The sequence below is a fragment of the Plectropomus leopardus genome, chromosome 3, assembly GCF_008729295.1.
Source record: "Plectropomus leopardus isolate mb chromosome 3, YSFRI_Pleo_2.0, whole genome shotgun sequence".
NCBI classification, from domain to species: domain Eukaryota; kingdom Metazoa; phylum Chordata; class Actinopteri; order Perciformes; family Serranidae; genus Plectropomus; species Plectropomus leopardus.
The window spans coordinates 1,085,946-1,106,744 of NC_056465.1; the positions used below are offsets into that span (position 1 = coordinate 1,085,946).

The 20,799-nt window shown below is 39.3% G+C and overlaps 1 protein-coding gene across 1 annotated transcript in view; it reads left to right on the forward strand.

The window, feature by feature from the left end:
- ptprfa (protein tyrosine phosphatase receptor type Fa) overlaps nucleotides 1–20,799 on the forward strand; it is a 223,900-nt gene that overhangs the window by 86,597 nt on the left and 116,504 nt on the right. The window contains 2 exon segments of the mRNA XM_042512701.1: nucleotides 20,397–20,434; nucleotides 20,436–20,586. Of these exon segments, the coding sequence (XP_042368635.1) occupies nucleotides 20,397–20,434; nucleotides 20,436–20,586 (189 nt within the window).

Sequence of the window (20,799 nt, forward strand, 5' to 3'; positions counted from 1 at the left end):
TAACAGCAACATTCTACAACTGTAACATTCCAGTTACATCATAACATTCTAGAACTGTAGCATTCTACAGTAACATCAACATTCTACAACTGTAACATTCTACAGTAACAACAACATTCTACAAACTGTAACATTCTAGTTGCATCATAATATTGTAGAACTGTAACATTCTACAGTAACAGCAACATTCTACAACTGTAACATTCTACAGTAACAACAACATTCTACAACTGTAACATTCTACAGTAACAACAACATTCTACAACTGTAACATTCTACAGTAATAGCAACATTCTACAACTGTAACATTCTACAGTAACAACAACATCCTAGAACTGTAACATTCTAGTTACATCATAACATTCTAGAACTGTAACATTCTACAGTAACAGCAACATTCTACAACTGTAACATTCTAGTTACATCACAACATTCTAGAACTGTAACTTTCAACAGTAACAACAACATTCTACAACTGTAACATTCTAGTTGCATCATAATATTGTAGAACTGTAACATTCTACAGTAACAGCAACATTCTACAACTGTAACATTCTACAGTAACAACAACATTCTACAACTGTAACATTCTACAGTAACAGCAACATTTCTACAACTGTAACATTCTAGTTACATCATAATATTCTAGAACTATAACATTCTACAGTAACAGCAACATTCTACAACTGTAACATTCTACAGTAACATCAACATTGTACAACTGTAACATTCTAGTTACATCATAACATTCTACAACTGTAACATTCTACAGTAACAACAACATTCTACAGCTGTAACATTCTAGTTACATCATAATATTCTAGAACTATAACATTCTACAGTAACAGCAACATTCTACAACTGTAACATTCTAGTTACATCATAATATTCTAGAACTATAACACTCTACAGTAACAGCAACATTCTACAACTGTAACATTCTACAGTAACATCAACATTCTACAACTGTAACATTCTAGTTACATCATAACATTCTAGAACTGTAACATTCTACAGTAACGGCAACATTCTACAACTGTAACATTCTACAGTAACAACAACATTCTACAACTGTAACATTCTAGTTACATCATAATATTCTAGAACTATAACATTCTACAGTAACAGCAACATTCTACAACTGTAACATTCTAGTTACATCATAGCATTCTAGAACTGTAACATTCTACAGTAACAGCAACATTCTACAACTGTAACATTCACAGTAACAACATTCTACAACTGTAACATTCTAGTTACATCATAATATTCTAGAACTGTAACATTCTACAGTAACAGCAACATTCTACAACTGTAACATTCTACAGTAACAGCAACATTCTACAACTGTAACATTCACAGTAACAACAACATTCTACAACTGTAACATTCTAGTTACATCATAACATTCTAGTACTTTAACATTCTACACTTACATCATAACATTCTATCACTTTTACATTCCACAGTTACATCATAACATTCTGTACTTTAACATTCTACACTTACATCATAACATTCTATCACTTTTACATTCCACAGTTACATCATAACATTCTACAACTGTAACATTCTAGTTACATCATAACATTCTAGAACTGTAACATTCTACAGTAACAGCAACATTCTACAACTGTAACATTCTACAGTAACAACAACATTCTAAGACTGTAACATTCTAGTTACATCATAATATTCTAGAACTGTACCATTCTACAGTAACAGCAACATTCTACAACTGTAACATTCTAGTTACATCATAACATTCTAGAACTGTAGCATTCTACAGTAACATCAACATTCTACAACTGTAACATTCTAGTTACATCATAGCATTCTAGAACTGTAGCATTCTACAGTAACATCAACATTCTACAACTGTAACATTCTACAGTAACAACAACATTCTACAACTGTAACATTCTAGTTGCATCATAATATTGTAGAACTGTAACATTCTACAGTAACAGCAACAACATTCTACAACTGTAACATTCTACAGTAACAACAACATTCTACAACTGTAACATTCTACAGTAACAACAACATTCTACAACTGTAACATTCTAGTTACATCATAATATTCTAGAACTATAACATTCTACAGTAACATCAACATTCTACAACTGTAACATTCTACAGTAACAACAACATTCTACAACTGTAACATTCCAGTTACATCATAATATTCTAGAACTATAACATTCTACAGTAACAGCAACATTCTACAACTGTAAGATTCTACAGTAACAACAACATTCTACAACTGTAACATTCTAGTTACATCATAATATTCTAGAACTGTACCATTCTACAGTAACAGCAACATTCTACAACTGTAACATTCTAGTTACATCATAACATTCTACAACTGTAGCATTCTACAGTAACATCAACATTCTACAACTGTAACATTCTACAGTAACAACAACATTCTACAACTGTAACATTCTACAGTAACAACAACATTCTACAACTGTAACATTCTAGTTACATCATAATATTCTAGAACTATAACATTCTACAGTAACATCAACATTCTACAACTGTAACATTCTACAGTAACAACAACATTCTACAACTGTAACATTCTACAGTAATAGCAACATTCTACAACTGTAACATTCTACAGTAATAACAACATCCTAGAACTGTAACATTCTAGTTACATCATAACATTCTAGAACTGTAACATTCTACAGTAACAGCAACATTCTACAACTGTAACATTCTAGTTACATCACAACATTCTAGAACTGTAACTTTCTACAGTAACAGCAACATTCTACAACTGTAACATTCTACAGTAACAACAACATTCTACAACTGTAACATTCTAGTTGCATCATAATATTGTAGAACTGTAACATTCTACAGTAACAGCAACATTCTACAACTGTAACATTCTACAGTAACAACAACATTCTACAACTGTAACATTCTACAGTAACAGCAACATTCTACAACTGTAACATTCTAGTTGCATCATAATATTGTAGAACTGTAACATTCTACAGTAACAGCAACATTCTACAACTGTAACATTCTACAGTAACAACAACATTCTACAACTGTAACATTCTACAGTAACAGCAACATTCTACAACTGTAACATTCTAGTTACATCATAATATTCTAGAACTATAACATTCTACAGTAACAGCAACATTCTACAACTGTAACATTCTACAGTAACATCAACATTGTACAACTGTAACATTCTAGTTACATCATAACATTCTACAACTGTAACATTCTACAGTAACAACAACATTCTACAGCTGTAACATTCTAGTTACATCATAATATTCTAGAACTATAACATTCTACAGTAACAGCAACATTCTACAACTGTAACATTCTAGTTACATCATAATATTCTAGAACTATAACACTCTACAGTAACAGCAACATTCTACAACTGTAACATTCTACAGTAACATCAACATTCTACAACTGTAACATTCTAGTTACATCATAACATTCTAGAACTGTAACATTCTACAGTAACGGCAACATTCTACAACTGTAACATTCTACAGTAACAACAACATTCTACAACTGTAACATTCTAGTTACATCATAATATTCTAGAACGATAACATTCTACAGTAACAGCAACATTCTACAACTGTAACATTCTAGTTACATCATAGCATTCTAGAACTGTAACATTCTACAGTAACAGCAACATTCTACAACTGTAACATTCACAGTAACAACATTCTACAACTGTAACATTCTAGTTACATCATAATATTCTAGAACTGTAACATTCTACAGTAACAGCAACATTCTACAACTGTAACATTCTACAGTAACATCAACATTCTACAACTGTAACATTCTAGTTACATCATAACATTCTAGAACTGTAACATTCTACAGTAACAACAACATTCTACAACTGTAACATTCTAGTTACATCATAACATTCTACAACTGTAACATTCTACAGTAACAGCAACATTCTACAACTGTAACATTCACAGTAACAACAACATTCTACAACTGTAACATTCTAGTTACATCATAACATTCTACAACTGTAACATTCTACAGTAACAGCAACATTCTACAACTGTAACATTCTAGTTACATCATAATATTCTAGAACTATAACATTCTACAGTAACAGCAACATTCTACAACTGTAACATTCTACAGTAACAACATTCTACAACTGTAACATTCTAGTTACATCAAAACAGTCTAGAACTGTAACATTCGACACTTACATCATAACATTCTATCACTTTTACATTCCACAGTTACATCATAACATTCTAGAACTGTAACATTCTACAGTAACAGCAACATTCTACAACTGTAACATTCTAGTTACATCATAACATTTTAGAACTTTAACATTCTACACTTACATCATAACATTCTATTACTTTTACATTCCACAGTTACATCATAACATTCTAGAACTGTAACATTCTTCAGTTACATCAACATTCTAGAACTGTAACATTCTACAGTCACAGCAACATTCTAAAACTGTAACATTTAACAATAACAGCAACATTCTAGAACATTAACATTCTACAGTTAAATCATAACATTGTAGAACTGTAACATTCTACAGTTACATAATAACATTCTAGAAGTGTACCATTCTACAGTAACAACAACATTCTACAACTGTAACATTCTAATTACATCATAACATTCTAGAACTGTAACATTCTACAGATACATCATAACATTCTAGAACTGTAACATTCTACACTTACATCATAACAATGTAGAACTGTAACATTCTACACTTACATCATAACATTTTATCACTTTCACATTCTACAGTTACAGCAACATTCTAGAACTGTAACATTCAACAATAACAGCAACATTCTATTTTTTTTTGTTTGTTTGTTTTTAACCTGTCCTGTTGGGCAGCATAGGCATGCAGTATGAGAGGTCTGGATGCCTTGAGGTGCCATAACAGATTTGCTCTGCAAAGGAGGAGTCTGACATACTTCTTCCTGTTGCAGTCCGTACTGAGATTTATTGGCAAGGCTACCGGACAGCACAACGTTAGAGGTGGATAGGGAGAGAGAAAGGAGAGAGGTTGGGGGACACAGAGGGGAAGACACAAGAGACAACAAAAACAACAGCAACAATAACAACAACAACGACAATGAAAACGATGACAACAATGCAAACTACAATAATGACAGCTGCAAGTATTTACAACAGTATTAACGGTGGAAGCAGGCAGGAAATGAGTAAGTAAAAAAGAGGAAAAGAAAAAATAAATAAATAAATAAGTAATTAGAGAGAGAAAAAAAATTAAAATTAAATAGAATAAAGTAAATAATAAAAAAATAAACAAACAAACAAAAGAACCCCCCACAAAAAAAACAGACTGTATAAATACTTACCCAGCATAACCTTGACATGGATAACATCCATATTTGTAACTGTTGTACGTGTGTGATTGTATAACAGTTGTGTGCTGTGTGTGTGTGTGTGCGTGTGTGTGTGTCAGTTGCAGAGAGTGAGAGCTAAAGAGAGAATGGAAATCCAGCAATAACAAAGAATGGGCAGACATGAGAGACAAGAAGAGTAAGGGACAGAGAAAGAGGATGAGGATGTTGATAGTGGGACTATGGGTAACCAAAGTGTGGAATTAGTCATGAAATGACCCGACAAAGAAAGCTTAAGGGGCTGAAAGCAGGTAGATAGTTACAGAGCAGAAGCCAGTACACTGCAGATGGAAATTACAAGTACTTCTCAGGCATGGGAGTTTTATGCCTCATGCAGAAAGCATCATTTGGTAGATTATGGCACTTAAGAGGAGCAAAGGTATATCACTCCAAGCAAGCCTCCTGCAATTGATGTGGCCCCAAGTGGTAGCCTACTGCTGGTTACACCGAAAGGCACTGAATCAACATCAGTCTTTTAAACCACTTAATTTCTCTCCTACTGTTTTCTGTCCCCTGCTGCTCACTCTGTGTCAGCAATAAGCAGCCTTAGAGAAGTGACTTCAATTTTTTGTTGTTGTATATTTTCCTCTGAGATGCCCTCCCTAAAGGCACTTTGACAGTGAGAGTGGGTAGTCTAGATACAAGAGTGCTAGATAGGGCTGTGATGGTAGCTATGCATATTTTTTTTATCACTGCAGTGATAGAGCAATTGATAACTGTGATTTGGTGGTTTTAATCAATTTGCATATTTTATGGACATGATGGGGACAATGCTGACAATAATTGGCCATATACAATATATTTAACCCTGTGAAGTCACAACTTTTAAAAAAACTGCTCTTTCACAGGACTTCCCTTCTGTACATGCATTTTTTAGGTTACATAGTTGTTAACACAATTATTTGCAATCTCATTCTTTTGGTTACTACTCAGAGCTCAAGACCATGGGTGAGGGCTGGGATGTAGATGGACTGGTGAATTTTGCTATCCGGCTCAGCTCCTTCTTCACCAGGACAGTCCAGTGCAGTGCCCGCATCACTGCTGCATCAAACTACATGTCCATCTCATGCTTCATTTTACCCTCACTCATTAGCAAGACCACGAAATACCTGAACTACTTCACTTGGGACAGTAACTCTCCTTACCAAGAGGGAGCAAGCCACTGTTTTCCGGCAGAGAAACATGACCTCAGACTTGGAGGTGCTGACTGCAAGGTCCCAACCACTTCACACTCGGATGCAAACTGCCCCAGTGCATGCTGGAGGCCACTGTGTGATGAAGCCTACAGAACCACATCATCTACAAAAAGCAAAAATACAATTCTGAGATCTCCAAACTGGACCCTTTCCCCCACTGCCCCATGAGATCCTGTCCATGAATTTCACAAACAGAATTGGTGAGAAGGGACAACCCTGGTGGAGGAATGACACCCACTGGGATTGTATTTTATTCCAGTGTATATGTAAACAGCTCTCACTTTGTTCATTCAGGGACTGAATGGATAGTACAGATGACCCTGTCCCCCTTTATTCCCACAGTACACCCCAAATAACCCCCCAAATGATTTCCAGAGGTACTCGGTTGTAAGCTTTCACAAAGTCCACAAAACACATGTTAGGCAAAGTCCCACAAGTCCTCCAGCAGCCTTGCAAGTATAAAGTGCTGGTCTGCCATTCCATGACTAGGACATCACCCAAATGTTCCTCCTGATTCCGAAGTTCAACAGTACGTCAACAAATGATCCTTTCCAGCACCCTGGAATAAACTTTCCCAGGAAGACTGGGCAGTGTGACACCCTGACAGTTGGATCACAGCTGTTTCCCTTTTTGAAAATACCAGATTTTAAAGAAGGAATTTAAAATGAGGAGTGTAGTTAATGACAGTTGATCATCAGTCCACATGAGGAGGTCAGCTGGAATAGCATCAGGAGAGCAGTTTATCCTCTGTGATTAGTGGGTGAGGCCTGGATTATTAAGTCTAAGGTTGAATGTGGTTTTAGAATTCTATTCCTGATAGAAAGTAGTATTCTGGTGTTGTTTGAGTTGACTGTGATAATGTTAGAGACATGGGTACTTCTCATCCTGCACTGCTTACTTATATTGAGTAATATGTTTTGTGTTGATCATAGTGAACAGACAATTTAGATGTTCTCCATTTGGGTTCTGCTCTTCTACATTCACATTTCAATTTACAAATAGCACAGATTCAACACGGAATAGGAGATGAAATACAAATTACTTTAATTATTTTTGGATATTTGTTTTAATTTATGTGTTAGGGAGGTAAAACATGGAGCTAATTTTCTCTCTCCCTTTCTTTTGAAGAGGTGCAACAGAGCCTGCAGCACAATCAACAAGATAGGTCTAATCAGTTTGGGAGGGCCAAGGTTAGTGTAGGAGAATTCTGTTACCTTGAGACATGGCATTGAATGAAATGCTGATAGAATCACTTCTTTAAATTTAGCTACAGCACTATCAGACAGACATCTAGTATAGAAACTTTTGTCATGTGGTGTGTAGTCGACTGATACGAATTCAAAAGTTGAAAAAGTAGAAATAATGGGATTCTGTGGACAGACTTTTTAAGGAGCTATTTGAAATTTCGAGCCGCCCAGTCCAACCGAATGGGAAGCAGTATTTCTCTTTTTAAATGCCAGTCTACTACTGTGTCCATACAACCAAAATTTTCAGTCATCAGTCATAAATAAAGTCAACTGATAACTGACAGCAGAGCAAGAGTACAGCCAGTCAAAATCAGGCTGCTGTCTTCTGATCTTCACGTGTGGTATTTGTGTAGAGTTTACTTTATGGCTTACTTAGCTCAGTTTTAGCAACACCACAGTAACAACAAAACAGCTGACCATTTGAAAGTTATTGCTAACTGTAAGCCCGCCGTTTGTGTTGTCATTAGTTGCACTAAAGATATGTTACAGTAAATAGACATTGTTTGATGTTACTTACCAGTCAAAAGAAAAGTTGTGACATAGGCATCTTGGACATAACGTCACAGGTGTTATTTCTTCACACTCTGTTGATAGGGTTAGTTCATAATTTAAATGTTTTAAACTAAAATTATGCCCAGATCTTACATAATGCACCTTTAAGTCTTCAATTTCGATGCCATATGCCAGAACAAAGTTGAGGGTGTGGTCAAAATAATGAGTGGATTTATGTACTCTGACTGAAGCCAACTGAGTCCAGTAGTGAGCAGTGTCCCAAAAAACTCTGACTCACCTGCCAAGAGGACATGTAGATGGCATGAAAACATTCGACCTGCCAGGCATATTTTTTTACCGACCAGATGGTCAGTTGCCTTTTTGTATTGCATATACATTTGGTTTTGAATACATAATAATGCTTCATGTTGAAGCAAACATAAAGAGGCCGGAGCAAAATTTGAAGCAAAATTATTTTAATAAATTGAACAACTCATCACCACAATCTCTGGTAAGCAGTAATGCAGTGTATATGTCCAGGGCTTTTTTTTGAGAAGGGTAAGAATGGAAGGGCTGAAGCTGATTTGTACTACCACTGAAAATACGGGAAGCAATAAAGAGCCTTGGTGTTATTATTACTTTTTTGGCACCCTTTAGATACACTTAAAACAGAGGGGCAGCACGCCTCTAAATGACACCAAAACTCAGCAGAGACTCTGAGTGTAGTTTTTATATTATGACTGTTTTGGTACAAACATTATTTTGGTGGAGAGCCTTCCAAGATTTACTTGACAAATAAAAAAATCTACTCACATTCAGTGCTTGGTGGGTGTTTTTTAAGACTTCAATAATGAAACAAGTTCAAAAAAAGTCAAAACATCAATGTCACATTACAGACTGGAATGCCTAACTTCACAAATCTCCATATGGCATAAATTAGTAGTTCTAGATTTCTTTCCTTTTTTTAAATTCTGTTTTGCTTGTTTGTTCGGTAGTTTAAACAGAATGTCTGACTGAAGTTGAAGTGGCAGCACTAATACAAGTTTAAATGTGTATAGTGTTGAGAGGAGCTGTGTATAAGTGATAAAAAGAACTGAAACTATCAGTTGATTTGTGCATCCTGAAAGAATGTCACTCACCTGATATTATCTCTCAGTTTTTATGACTAAAGTGTCAGATAAAATGTAAGCAGCAGAGTTGAAATACAAACTCTGAAAGCAGTTGAATTATCAGTTGAAGTAAAAGTGCTGAAAGGGTGTAAGGTTTGTGCAAGGGACTGATGCATTAGATTCATTTTCAGGTTCATACGTTATTGTCCTCTAAGAAGGAGTTAACAGGACCTGTAATATACGCAGTGTAACACAATGTGATTGGACAGGGCTCAATCTAATCATCTAGGCTGCATGTACTTTTAGCATCATATTTTTACATATGAGTGTGTGTGTTTGTGTGTGTGTTCTACCACCGGTAGAAGTGGCCGCTAAAAGAAGCATCTGGAAACAAAAAACATTTCAGGGCTTTAAAAAAGAAAGGGCATGTTTCAAGCTGTTCTCGAAGCAGAACTTCTGAGATACCCCCCCCCCCCGTGAGTCCTCTAATAAAAGTTCAGAAGACCTTGGAGGCTTTGAAATGCTGCAGTCACCTTCCCCATTTGGCAGCTGTGTTATTTGGCCCCCATGGTGTCACTGTGTGGTGACATATGGTCATGGGTCTCGATGGAGTGATCTGACACCAGCTGAGCTGTTAAGCTCACTATATTCATTAGGAACTTCATTAATGTTTCCTGCCAATCATGCATCCCAGTCTTTTGGCCACACTAGGGGCTTGTTGTTACCCAGGGCTCTGGGCTTGGATGTCTCTATCACTGCTCTGTATGCTGAGTGTGAATGGCCATCCCTTATTCCTCCTTATTCAAATTCCTCCTGCTAAATGTATTTGCATGAAGGAGGACCTTATCAACCAAAAGTGTCCAAGTGTCTTTTGGAAATCCTTCAACACTTGCACTCTTTACATGTGCTTGAGAACTGTTGGTATATGCTGTAAAAACATGTAGGCACCCAGCTTGGTATCAAGACTTCTTGGACATTTACAGAGACTGTATAATAAATATGGACAACATGACAGCTCCCCAAAAGTGAAGGCAAAACATCTTGATCGCCCCCTGGTGGCTGACTGCATTATAATTCATAAAACCCACCCTTCCATGTTAGTGAATGGGACATGGGCCAAACCAAAAGATCAAAGTACACTTCAGTAAGATTTCTCCCAAAGACGAGTTATGTAATTTTAGGTAGTTCTTATTACCCTCATGGTCTTTTCTTTCAAGAGTTCATTTTTCTATGAAGTTTGGTGGTAATTTGTTATTTTAAGCTATAAAATGGGGGGATTGATGTCATGATTTGCAGCTGTCTGTGAAAATCAGTTTACTCATAATCAGTGGTGCTGCTCCACCATACTGTGGCTCTAAATGACATTACTAGTACAATTTTGTTACAAAGCTGCATTTACATGGAAAACGTTTGGTACAGTACCTTTGGAACCAAGAGGAATCACAAAGAACATGTACCTAGTCTCTCTCTATGGGATATTTAAAACTGGCAGGTTTTTACATTGTCAGGCACGAGCAGGGGTTTAGTAAAGCTGGAGCGCTCCACTGAGTTATTTACTCCAAGTGATGATAAGAATATATGAAGTTCACACAATGTGGTCGATATTAATCTATTTTTTTTAAACGCTTGAAGATCCACTCATTACTAAAAGTGTCATCCAAGAGAGACAATAAAAACAGGTGGAATGGTTTAAGTTGTCATATTGAAATTTAAGATGTTTATTGATTTAAGTGTGTTTATTGATTCATGTCATCATCTCGTATTAAGTATCATTACAAGTCAATGTGTCACCTTAAAAGCTGCCGGCAGGCGGCCCAGTGAATTAAATTATTTTCAGCTTCAGTCTTCAGCCGCTGCTAGAGGCTGCAAACATCCTTTTTTACTTTATAGTTAGAGTTACTAATGTATGAAAAACTTGTCCCAGTATGAACAGTGGTTAAAGCAGCCACAGCTCAGCTCTAATTCTCTACTGACCAATCAACAGACTGCAGCGTTGGGCTCCACCTTTTAGTGCTGGGTCAGTGTGTTAGGAACCCCAACAGAGGGGTGATGGGGAACAAAGGCACACAAATGGGAATGGTTCCAATGATACCAAAGGTACTATCCACAACTTTTCACAATGGAAATGCAAAACAATGTGAACCCAACTGAGCTGAACTGAACTGAACCAACCTGCTGGTGGAAACATCCCAGGATGTCAGCTGAGGGCAGAGCATCACCTCTCAGGAGCTATGACCTACTGCGGTCACAGACACACCTGTAGCTGTTGTTTTCATTTATACACTTTTTATCAGGACTTTTTCATGTGCCTTTTTTTTTATTCTAACACCTAGACTCGTGGCAGGCATCACATGACCCCGGTATTGCAGTATTGCAGTAATGCGGTAATGCGGTATTGCGGTAATGCATTTTCAGTCACAGCCCTTGGCACAGATGCACTCCTCTTGTCATCCATAGTGGTCATAGATGCACTCCAAGGCCTCCAGTCTATTTTTTCAACACACTGTCAGCACCTGGATAGCACAATGTGTTTAGTACAGTGTTCAGTGCAGTGAGGATGCCCACATGCTGAGAAGGAAATCTTTTTTTGATAGACTTATTTACCGACACAGTATACTTGCAAAATGGCAAAGGTCTGATGTCTGGCTGCATGAGTGTGATTCCACAGAACTTGCCATTTTGTAAAGCCTGAGTGGATTATGTCTCCTCTTCACATGGCCTTTTTTTATTATTATCAAGACCTCCAACCAGACAGGAGTGAGAGTTACAATCTGTCAAAATGATGGATGGCCTTCAAAGTTTTATAAAATTTTATAAATAACCTGTCAATGATGGAAAATATTTGGTTAACGTGACCTATGAGCACTCTGTCTACTAAGCGTAGTGGCATTATGTACCAAAAAAAAAAAAAAGAAGACAGCTGAAATAAAACAGTCAGGTGATCATGCTGAACTGTGTCGCTGTGAACTGAGTAGGTTATCATTATGTTGTAGGTTAAAATGCACAAATGGAATGCACACTGCCTGTGCTGCACAGTTCTTACCACTGCATCCTGTGTTTTACTGAACATCCAAACATGCAGCTGGTTAAAGAGTTAATTCTAAAAATAGAAACAGAAAATAGAAATAGTTTTGTTTTTAGAAAAAATGTCTGTATACAGACTGTTCCAGGTGCGCATTTGAATACAAGAGTACAACTCGGGCTGCACATTCCTGTACGAACCAAAGTAACTGAGCCCAAGTGATTAATTTTACCATTTTCAACCACTGACAATAACCAGTAGTTATATAACTTATGAAAACAAATAACACACCTGTCTAATCACACAGCTGATCAATAGATGACAGTGCAGTGACAGAGGCAGACAAACAGGAGAGTTTTTCCTCACAACGCCACATCAAATGTTCGGGGGGGTGGGGGGGGTGACTTCTCTATAGACTTTGTTTTAGTGAGGCTTCAGGTGGAATTCTTTATAAATATGACCTTTCATCTCGTCTCTCATCCAGCTGCTCTCTGTTGCTTCCATTTTTATCAGGGGCGGATTTAGTTATTTGAGGGCCTGGTGCCCCAGCCTAATGGCCTTGCTTTGATTTCACCCCATTTTCTCTAATTGGGAATAATGGTGGGCTGTTGCTAGCTGTTACAGAAGTGCTGTTCTGAATTTTGGAAATAATCATATCAACCTTTTTCAATACATTTTGTATTTTGGACTTTACACTGCTCTGAAGCAACTGGAATTCTTCTTACCCACTGTGCCTGTCAGCCGGGCTTAGAGCTATCAGTTTAACAATAAGCTACATACAGCTGTTTGCAGAGGTATTCACTCATGGTCCGTACCGCTTATCCTCGTAAAGGTCGCGGGGGACTAGAGCCTACCCCAGCTGTCATAGACAGAAAACCTTTCAAGCTCACAGTCACACCTATGGGCAATTCAGAGTCACCATTTTTTTTAGTATGTTAAGATAACTGTTTGTAGAAGTAACAAGTTCTTTGCCATGATTCTGCAACTGACTGCGCTGCCATGCAGGTCAGTTTTAAGCATGTGCATGTTTGGTGAAGGTGCACATCAGAAAATAGGGCTCCCCGAAAAGGCAGTGTATAATATGATCCCTGCCTGTGACCAGCTGTAATCATGCACTGGTCAGAATTCTGTTTGATAAGATTTACTGTAGAGGTTTGGAATGGACTGTTGACATTTTTGTGGTAACCTCAAGGGAGCTCATTTCTACTGGGACCCTACTTACTCAGCCCGTTATCATTCTGAAAGATAGCACGTTCTGATGCCATCAGCTGTGTATGCGGCAGGACAGAACCATTCGCAGTGTTATTATACACTGGCGGACAGCACCTGGCACATTCAACCAATATTCACACAGGCAGCATCAACTGAGAATGTAGTCGGACGGAACCTGTTGTGCCTCCATGTAACACAGCAGCGGCATCAGGTTGAAGCGCTGTCGGTAACGATGCGGCCTCTGTAATATGAGGAGCGCAAGTGCAGACGGGAGGGCCAAACAACAGACTGTCATGTGGGAGTCTGTGTTCTCTTCCCGACTAATTCGGATGTTGTTGTTTTTTTACACCTTACCATAGTGTGTAATAAAATGAAGACACTGAAGTACCCTGACAAAGTGACAAGTGCAAATGTGGCATGTGATGTTGACTTCTTTCCCTTTTAACTCACAATTATTCCTCTAAATAGTGTTCTTTGACTGTCCAGCTGCGATAATCCAGGGGGGAAAGTGACAGTTGATGAAAATATCCATAAGATTCACTAGTCTGTAAGAAGTGCGTTATTCAGTTTTTGCCCTTGGTCTTGTTGCTCAGGTAGGCTGTTCTAATTGGTAATTCATGCTGGTAGGTTGTGATTAGTGATACAGAGAGAAGGATGTGAAGATTTAGCATTAAAATAAATAAATAACTGGCATTGTGATTTTGTGTTCAATTTTAACATTTTACTCAATAGACCCTAGAATTTAACCTTATTCAAAGATAAGGCAGGGAAGGACAGTGCAGCAATAAACAGAAAAACATTACAACAACAAAGTATCAGGTCGCAAAGCAAGTTTTCTCTTCCATTATCACCGTTATAGTTGCTTTCAAATTCTATTCAATCCATGTATAAATGCCCTCTGGTGGTGATGCTGAAATGAAAAAGTACATTTATTGAAAGTACAGATATCTGAAATTTGATTTTTGTCTTCACTATTTAGAGACTGAGAAATTTGTTATTGTGACAGCAGTTTCAGTAAATGCTGTATCAGACGGAACATTAGCAGCATGGAATGCCAGTGGTGTGTGTTAGTAAAATGTGTCAGGGTGTTTGTACGTCATCCCTGGCAGCTGTTCTGTGTTTGGATAAAAGGTAATTAGAGTGGGCAAGATGCTGCATTCCCGCGCACACACACACACACACACACACACAGAGACACACTGACACACTCATATAAAGTGAGCAATAGAGCAAGCATCCTATGTGGCGTCCAACACAATAGGTATTTGAGTGATTGCTCATCACTGCTAAGAGCAGGATGATGCTATAAGTCATACCCTATACACCCTATATACCCTAAATAATTGAAGGTGATAAATACTCCCTCACCGTGGTGAGGGTGACCGGGAGGCCTTTTGGGCTTTCTTGGCCCGGTGGTCTCCTGAAGCAGCAGACAGATACCGATTGGCCAGGAGGGCTGCAGCTTAGGCGGTCACCAAAGCAAAAATTCGGGTGTGGGGGGAGTTCAGGGAGGCCATGGAGGAGGACTTTCAGTTGGCCCCAAGAAAGTTCTGGCAAACCGTGAGATGTCTCCGGAAGAGAAAGCAGGGCTTGTCCCAGGCTGTGCTCAGCAGGGGAGGAGAACTGCTAACCCGCATTGGGGATATTGTTACGCAGTGGAAGGAACACTTTGAGGAACTCCTGAACCCAGCCATCACGTCCGCTCTTGAGGAGTCAGAGTCTGAGAACTTGGGGGAACCTTCATCCATATCCCTGGCAGAGGTCACTGAGGTAGTCAAAAAGCTTCTCAGTGGCAAGGCACCAGGTGTGGATGAGATTTTCCCACTGGGGTGGTGGTTCCCATTTTTAAAAATGGGGACCGGAGGGTGTGCTCCAACTATTGGGGTATTACAATGCTCCGCCTCCCCGGGAAAGTTTACTCCAGGGTGCTGGAAAGGAGGAACAGATTCAGGAGGAACCATTTCAGGAGGAAATGGTAGACCAGCTCTTTACCCTTGCAAAGCTGTTGGAGGGGGTGTGGGAGTTTGCTCATCCAATCTACATGTGTTTTTTGGAGTTGGAGAAGGCCTATTCCCGCATTCCTTGGGGGTAGTTGTGGGGGGGGTACTGCGGGAATACGGGGTGCCGAGGTTGCTTCTATGAGCCATCTGGTCATGTATGACCAAAGTGAGAGCTGTGTCTGTATACTCGGTGTTAAGTCAAACACGTTCCCAGTTGGTGTTGTCCTCCACCAGAGTTGTCCCTTGTCACCGATTCTGTTCGTGATTTTCAAGGACAGGATCTCAAGGCGCAGCCGGGTGGAGGAAGGTTTCCAGTGTGGGTACTTCAGAAATGTATCTCTGCTCTTTGCAGATGATTTGGTTTTGTTCGCCTTATTACACCATGACCTCCAGCATGCACTGGGGCGGTTTGCAGCCGAGTGTGAAGCAGTCAGATGAGGGCCATCACCTCCAAATCTGAAGGCCATGTTTTCTCTGCCGAAAATGGTGGACTGTCACCTCTAGGTGGGGGGAGAGTTGCTGCCCTAAGTGAAGGAGCTCAAGTATTTCGGGGTCTTGTTCATGAGTGAGGGTAGAATGGAACGTGAGATGGACAGGTGGTTTGGTGCGGCATCTGCAGTAATGCAGGAGTTGGAAGGAGCTGAGCCGGAAGGCAAAGCTCTTGATTTACCGATTCATCTACGCCCCAGCCCTCAGCTATGGTCATGAGCTCTGGGTAGTGACCAAAAGGATGAGATCGCAGATACAAGTGACTGAAATGAGTTTCCTTTGGAGGGTGGAGAGTAGAGCCGCTGCTCCTTTGCGTCAAAAGGGGCCAGTTGAGGTGGTTCGGGCATCTGATCAGGATGCCTCCTGGGCGCTTGGGGAGAGGGACGTCCGGGTGCTCTGCTCTGCCTGTTGTCCCTGCATCCCGGCCACAGATAAGCAGATGACAATGGATGGGTGGCTGGATAGATGGATGGTGATAGATACTTATGACAATTAGCTTAATTAAGCTGAGTCTAGCTATACTTTGAATTCAAGCACTTTTGGAAATGTTAATATGGTTAAAGGAGGGTATAGAAAAACATTAGGGCTACTTTTAGCTCCCTACTGACACCAGCAACAGAAAGTATTAAAAGGAAACTGCAATATGGCTTGAAAACAATTTCTTAATATAATAAATCCCTCGCCAAATGAAAATAGTACTGGAGGATTTTCTACCTTAAAAATCGTCCCTATTGTCCAACTTAAAACACTCTTCCCTGATCAAAGAAATCCAGTCCACCTTTAAAAATGCAAAAAAGCAAAACCAGAAAAAGCAATGGATAAAGGAGGAAAAATATCCAGAAACAAGGAATCAAACTCACTGGGGAAATGAGGAAAAGAAACAGTCCAGTCTTAACTTATCTGTTCGCTCTGTATCCACAAACCTCCATGCACACTGGTTGTAGTTCAGCCTGCAGCTGGTTGGTAAAAAAGAGAGCGCTGAGGGCTCTCTTTCTCTACAGAAAGCTGCCCAACTTCCACTTTATTTTCTCTGCTATTAAAGAGAAATCATTCTGTAGAACTATTGTATGTATCAGATGGTCTTTGAGTTTCTGTTGATTGTTGTGTGTTGCTTTGGTGTTGAAATATGTTTAGTCGTACTGTGAATATGAATGTTATGGATGTGTATTTATGTAATCTAGTTAATGAAATATTGTTAAAGAACGTAATGGAGCACAACACTTCAAGATCAGAAAAAGTGTCAATGAGACACAGATTCCAGTATTTTAATTTGTCACTCTTTTTAAATCCTTCTGCCTTTTGATGGGCATTTAGTTGTTTCTACTAGGCAACAGATATCATATCATTTATGATTCACACCCTGTTTGACATATACAGTATAATACACAAGTGACATTCTTCAGCTGAGTCAAACATGATAAAATGACCAAGAAAATAAACTAGACACCAAGACATGGCTAATTCCTCCTGCTCATCTGCAGTAGTTTTCATGAAGCATCACATTACAAAATATCATTTAGACCAATCAACTTGCTGATGATTTCAGTGAAGACAATGCCATTTTCACCATCTCTTCCCATTACAATGTGATATATCTTGTATACAAATAGAGGATTTTGCGTCATGGTGACATTATAGCCTCATTCTCACTGCACAAGAAACATGTTAACACCCGCTAACATCTGGCTTCTTGTTGCAATGGGAATGATCTGGTTGATCCAACAAATGATGTGGAAATCTGTCCTGAGGTCACAACTCTCTCAACTAAGATCTCAGATAAACAGCTGAATGTTGAATGCTTTGAAAGTTTTTCTTCATGGATTCAATTGAAGAGAGCTGTAACCCGGCTCCTCCATGGGGCACAAGGTTTCCATAAGCCATTGTGTGATGCAGAGTGTGCTAGCTGGCACTTCTGCAAGAAAGGTGTGACAAGTGCTGAGCTAACAAAGGCAGAGCACATCAAGAGCGTGCAAGGAAGTGTTTGCAGAAGAGATAAGATGCATCCAATAAAAAATAAGACTTACCTGCATTTTGTCCCTTAAAGAAGAGGATCTGCTACGTGTAGGAGGGCATATCACCCATTCAAACCTACCTGCAGATGAGACTCATCCTATCCTTGTTCCTGGTAAGCATCATGTTGCTGTGTTGCTTATTTGTCATCCCCATGAAAGCATAAGACACCAGGGGAGGCACTTCACAGAAGGCGTTGTGCGTGCAAGTGGCTTATGTATAGTGAGAGCAAAGCGAGCCATCACCAGTCTTATCTACAAATGTGTGCAGAAGATTGCGGGGCAAGCTGAAACAGCAGCATGGCAGACCTACACCCAGAGTGACATCTAACGTAACGTTGGATGTCTTTGAACAATGGGAAATTATGACACGTTGGATTGAGGTAATCGAGTCCATGAGTGCTTTCAGCTGCTCAAATGCCCTCTGCAGATTCCTCTTGATCAGAGGACCAGTTAAGCAGTTGCGGTCAGACTGCGGAACAAACTTTGTTGGTGCCAATGCACATTTAAAGCTTGCCACAGATGCAGAAAGGGATAGTGTAGAAGCTTAACTCCTCTCCCAAAAGTGCGTGCACATGGGTGTTCAATCCCCCACATGCATCCAACATGGGAGGCAGGTGGGAGGGCATAATAGGAACAGCACGGTGGATTCTAGACTCAATGTTGCTCCAAGCTGAAAGATCAACGGTCACCCATGAGGTGCTGTGCACAATGATGGCCAAGGTTGCAGCCATAATCAACTCTAGGCCATTGATACCAATCTCCTCAGACTCCAGGAGCACTGCTGATACTCCCCCCCATCAATGCTGCTCTCGCAGAAAATCGGAACTCCATCTGTTCCCCATGGAAGCTTCTCAGATGCCTGTGTGGTGAAGCATCAGTGGAAGAGAGTTCAGGCACTGGCAGACACATTCTGACAAATGGGAGACGGGAATTTTTGAGCACACTTCCAAGCAGAGAGAAGTGGCATGTCAAGGCTCTGAACCTCAAGGAAGGAAATGTAGTGCTGTTAAAGGACAAACAAACATGAAGATATGAATGGTCTATGGGAATAATAACAAAGGCCTACCCAGGCAAGGACGGACTCGTCAGGAAAGTGGATGGGAAAGTGACATCCCACCAACCTTCGAGGACTTAGCTGGGACCTGTTTCCGAGTTAGTCCTACTCATAGGGTCAGAGATTGTTTAAGTTTAGTGTATATGTGGCATTATACAAATGCCAGGCGGGGAGTGTGATGTATCAGTTCAGCATTAATGACAGGCAGTTTAAGGTGACGAGTGTTATTTTGAAAGGTATACCTTTATTTTGGTAACTTCATGACATTTTAGAAGTGCATGTTTTGGAAGGCTGAAATCTTCATCCATCCGTTATTCCTTGTCGTCACAGGGTATTGCCAGTAAGTTCACTTTGATCTAATTTCAAGAGGGAATTGTAACGAAATAATTATTGAGTATAAAATATTCTGTTTTTATGCCATGTTTGTGAATTTCATTTTTCGGTCAACAGCTAAGAGTACTTGTTGCATTCACCTGTAAACAGAAACAAATATTTGATTTAACAATTTTACTTTTATACATGTGCACAATTATTATGAATATGTGTACTATATTTATCTAGTAAGTGAGTAAGCCTGTATCTGTGTACCTGCATCACTGTGTATTTCAGTGTTACCTTTCCTTTAATAAAACCCTGCCAAGCACAACTCATCGCCTGTTCATTGGAGGAACGAGTTTAGCTTGCTGTTTCATACTGATGAGAACTGTAAAACCACAATACGCCTTTAGCACTGTTACTATTAGCACAACTAGCCATGCTGACAGTGCTAGTGGTGTTAACAGAGCTAACAGTGGTAACACACATAGTTATCAATGCTAAAAGGTTGATGAAGGTTTTCAGTCATCCAGGTTATGGTATCCATAAGTGCTGTTTTGTTGGCAATTGGACGTTTCATTTTCTTGTAGATGTTTTGCCTCTCTTCCAAGAAGCTTTCTTCAGTACTAACCAACTGGAAGGCCTAACCAGTTAGAACTGAAGAAACTTAGTTAATCAGGTGATTAACTAAGGACTTTAATGACAACATCCACTTATCATCTCCAGCTATCAGAGTGCCAGTGTTTCTCTCTCTCTCTCTCTCTCTCTCTCTCTCTCTCTCTCTCTCTCTCTCTCTCTCTCTCTCTGTCACAGAGGACCAGATCCCTCATGGCTTCCCCACCATAGACATGGGGGCCTCAGCTGAAGGTTGTGGAGAGAACTCGGACTGCTACGATGCTGTGTGCAGCCAGCGGCAACCCTGACCCTGAGATTTACTGGTTCAAAGACTTCCTGCCAGTGGACATTGGCAGCAGCAACGGGCGCATAAAACAGCTGCGTTCAGGTTAAAGCACTCATTTTAACATATTCACACACAAGTCTCTGTTCAGCAGACAGTACAGTTAGCTTCAGGTGTTGATCTTTGATACCTTGTAGGTATGCCATATATATATATATATATATATATATGCATGTGGAAAAACAGCAGAGAACATGTGTCAACTGGACCATAACCAGGCTCCATGAAATCCTCAGCTGAATGATCATGTTTTAATGC